At 44.9% G+C, this 4120-nt stretch overlaps 1 protein-coding gene across 1 annotated transcript; it reads left to right on the forward strand.

The window, feature by feature from the left end:
* Positions 1-933: 933 nt before the first annotated feature.
* LOC139414358 (caveolin-2-like) lies at positions 934-2516 on the forward strand. The gene is made up of 3 exons (XM_071162275.1): positions 934-1194; positions 1997-2184; positions 2366-2516. Exons 1-3 carry the CDS (start codon positions 934-936, stop codon positions 2514-2516), a joined length of 600 nt encoding a protein of 199 aa, XP_071018376.1.
* The last annotated feature ends 1604 nt before the right edge of the window (positions 2517-4120 follow it).

Genomic DNA, 4120 nt, shown 5'->3' on the forward strand with positions numbered 1-4120 from the left:
GACTGGCCCGCCCGTTCCCCAGACCTGAATCCAATTGAGCACATCTGGGACATCATGTCTCGCTCCATCCACCAACGCCACGTTGCACCACAGACTGTCCAGGAGTTGGCGGATGCTTTAGTCCAGGTGTGGGAGGAGATCCCTCAGGAGACCATCCGCCACCTCATCAGGAGCATGCCCAGGCGTTGTAGGGAGGTCATACAGGCACGTGGAGGCCACACACTACTGCGCCTCATTTTGACTTGTTTTAAGGACATTACATCAAAGTTGGATCAGCCTGTAGTGTGGTTATCCACTTTAATTTTGAGTGTGACTCCAAATCCAGACCTCCATGGGTTGATAAATTTGATTTCCATTGATCATTTTTGTGTGATTTTGTTGTCAGCACATTCAACTATGTAAAGAAAAAAGTATTTAATAAGAATATTTCATTCATTCAGATCTAGGATGTGTTATTTTAGTGTTCCCTTTATTTTTTTGAGCAGTGTATATATAGTGTATATCATTGTCTCACTATGTATTTTGTGTCTTGAAATCCGGAAAAAAATATGTTTTACAGGACGAAGCAGCATTACCAACATCATTATAATTAGCACAGTGTTATCAATGGACTCAAATCAACACGTGTGCCTCAGATGTTTTTTTGTATATAATTCGCAAATTTTACTCTGTCAATTACAATGTGGAGGACAGCTCCTCCTTTAGGAAAGTTCTCACACAGGTCAAAATTAGCTCCTTCATTTGGCCTGTCAGGCCTGTGAAAGCCAATTTGGGAATTCCACATAGAGGGAGTATGCACAGATGCAGTCACCAGTCCACTATGTCCCACTGGGGTGTCAGCGACTGGGCTGCTGGGGCGAGCGGAGTAGGATTGGTCTATGGTGGTCAACCTCCCAGCCCAGTGAAGGTGCACGCCACTGAGACACACACACCATGGCCACAGGGCGTACGCCAGCCAAGACCAGGCTAGACCTGGAGGACACAGTGGAGCAGGAGACTCCTCTGTGGGTCCCACCCCCGGGAATCCCTCCATACAGACAAACAGCAGAAGGACTACTGGAGGAAGTAGTGGAGGTAGAGGCAGAGGAACCAGCCCAAGAGGATGTCTCTGTCTCACTCTCCATCTCTATCCACAGTTACACCAGGCCTCTGGTGAAGGACAGGGACCCAAGGGGAGTCAACAAGTGTCTAAAGGTAACTGACACACACTGCTGCACAGCCCGGTAAACAGCGAGTTAAGGTTTATACAGACAGAGAGCACTCTGTGGGAGATAAAAGCACTGCGTGTGCTTGCAAATACTCTGCATACCCCACATCCCCTGTCTGTTGACTTCCAGATAGGGGAAGGGGAGGTTTAAACACAGGCATGAAATAAGAGCAACAGTATGCATATAATCACGTATTGATGTTCTGAGATACTCTGGAAATGTTATGGTTGAGATAGGGAAGGATTTGGGTCACCTACATATAGTTCTCTGTACACCATGAGTCATTAATGGTAAACTTGTTAGGTAATGTCTATACAATGTATACAATGTTCAGTGGTATGGATTAACTGGCTAGGATTTTATTGACATGAGCACTCATGTATCTCAAACCCCGTAGTTTTAATGGTAGACTGGACATACATCTGAAGGCAATAGAGAGGGCGATCTGGCATCCAACAAAGTAGAATCTGATGTTGAAAACTGGTGTGCTGAGCGACGCTGACCTCATGTGGACACAGTTTGAACTATACCTTGTTTTTCATCTCGCTCCGTGACCATATTATAAGTGATGATTCAGTCCCATTGTAATGTGGTTATTGCAGTGAGTGTGATTCAGTTCATGTCTGTGGCTTCTCTGCATCACATTAAATAAATAAAAAATATAAAGTATTTGTTAACCTCCCAACCTCCTTATTCTGACCATCCCTATACATAGAACTTCACTAAAGTCCCATGCTAAAGAGAGCTCCCACCAGGCCATGACCTGACTGTCCTCTGTGTCTCCTGAGGTGACGTTTGAGGACGTGATAGCCGAGCCCCCCTCGGTGCGGAGCTTCGATAAGGTGTGGCTGTGGAGCCACGCCCTGTTTGAAGTGTCCCGTCTCTGGTGCTACCTGCTCATCTCCATCCTCCTGGCCGTGCCCGTCTCTCTGGTAGCAGGGATCCTCTTCGCTGTCCTCAGCTGCCTACACATCTGGTGGGTCCTCTCACCTTTGACCTCCTCTGATGTGGCCCATCCAATGTCTTCAGTTGGTGATTGATGGAGTCGAATGATGTGCCCGTTGTTTCAATGCATTGTGTATAGTGTAAACTTGCTTTAAGAGATATTGCACTGGCCTGTTAATGCTCAGTCTGTCTGTCTGCCTGTCCGTCCCTAGGCTGATCATGCCCTGGATGCAGCTCTTCCTGATCAACATGCACTGGGTTCAGACCGTTTGGAGCAGTGTGTTAAACATCACCATCACTCCCTTCTTTAAGAGTATGGGAAAGTGCTGTGGTAGCATCATCGTCCGACTAGTCAGGGACTGATGTTTGGCTCTGCCACCTTCTATGGGAGTGTGGAGGGATGGTGGAGGGAGGGTGGAGGGAAGGAAAGAGGGAGGGAGGGAGGATGGAGGGAGTGGGCTGGGCTGAAGCACACTACATTGGCACTGGTTGTTTGCAGTCATGTCTTATTCTCAAAGAACAAATTACTTTGCAACCTTTACTCTGCAAAGGATGGATTTTAAAAAGTAGAACTTGTCATATTTATTTAGTAAAATCTGTTCAATTATATTACACCGTATCTAAAAAATAATATTATTTATTTTTTCTTATTTTAGTGCAAAATACTAATTTAGAACTATTATTGGTTCATTGGAGTCAGTTTCATCTCTAAACCATAGCTTGAAGAAATGTGTTAGCAATTAAGATAAAACATAATGAGCTACAGACTTGTCTCTGGAGCCTAAATAGACTTAGGCAATTATAGTTGCCCCAGCAATTCAAATTATGCAAACTTTAAAAGCACTGCACAGCTGTTGTGAGATGCTAATGCACTCTACCATACTAATCATTGGGATTTCTGACCCTTAGCATGCATACACTACCATTCTCTGGAGCTAGTAGTTGTGCAAAGATACAGCAGGGGAAAGGGACAAACTTCTGAAGCAACTATTTTTGTGATACAGTTCATTTTCAATGGAAATTGCAGTGAACCTTGCCTATACCACAAGGATACATTCTTCAATTTCTCTGGGATTGTAAGAAACCCTTTTAAGTTGTCTGGTGGACCCTACTGTTCAGTAAAGAAGTCAACATCAATGTCAAAACATCTAGGAGTCTTCGGTCTATCTGTTGGGGTGCCATCTGTCTGGCTCAGTCTGCCAGTCAGGACCCACTGCAGTTTACAGCATTGACACACACAGGAGACACAGGCATGCCCTCCGTGACAATCAGGGATCTATTTCTGTCCCTCCTCCTTCTCCGTGCCCCGACCCCCAGCCCACCAGACCCCAGCCCACACTCTGATCCCATTCCACCACTCCCCTTTCCTCTCTCCCACCCCCTGTTTCCATCTCTCCCACTTTCTGTCTCTCTGCCCAAAGGGAACTGGTACAGGGAACATGATCAAGCCACTGCTCTTCCCTAAAGACACACTTCACTTGACTCAATACAGTATTTTTTGCATGCTACTGGACAGCAGTCTGTTGGTGGAGATAAATTGCAACAGGCTTACAATAGTGATACACTGCTATTACTGTTGCTTGCTTAGCTAACACTTATTTTTCCTCTTCTCCTTCCTCTTTTCCATATCATCATAATGTTTATATGGTCTTGTTTATGCAACAAGTAAATATAGGATGTAATGACTGATCGTGACAACTGTAAGGAATCCTAAATCAGATGATACATTTATTTTGAGAGAGTATTGCGTTTTATAGGGGTATTATAACAGAACATGGCCAATATGTTCAAATGGAGGGTAAAATAATAATAATCACAGTGGTTGTAGAGGGTGCAGGAGTAAATGTCAGTTGGCTTTTCATAGCCAATCATTCAGAGTTAGAGACAGCAGGTGCGGTAGAGAGAGAGAGCCGAAAAAAGTAGTCAGGGTTCCATAGCCGCAGTCAGAACAGTTGAAACTGGAGCAG

Source organism: Oncorhynchus clarkii, chromosome 7, assembly GCF_045791955.1.
Source record: "Oncorhynchus clarkii lewisi isolate Uvic-CL-2024 chromosome 7, UVic_Ocla_1.0, whole genome shotgun sequence".
Lineage (NCBI taxonomy): Eukaryota > Metazoa > Chordata > Actinopteri > Salmoniformes > Salmonidae > Oncorhynchus > Oncorhynchus clarkii.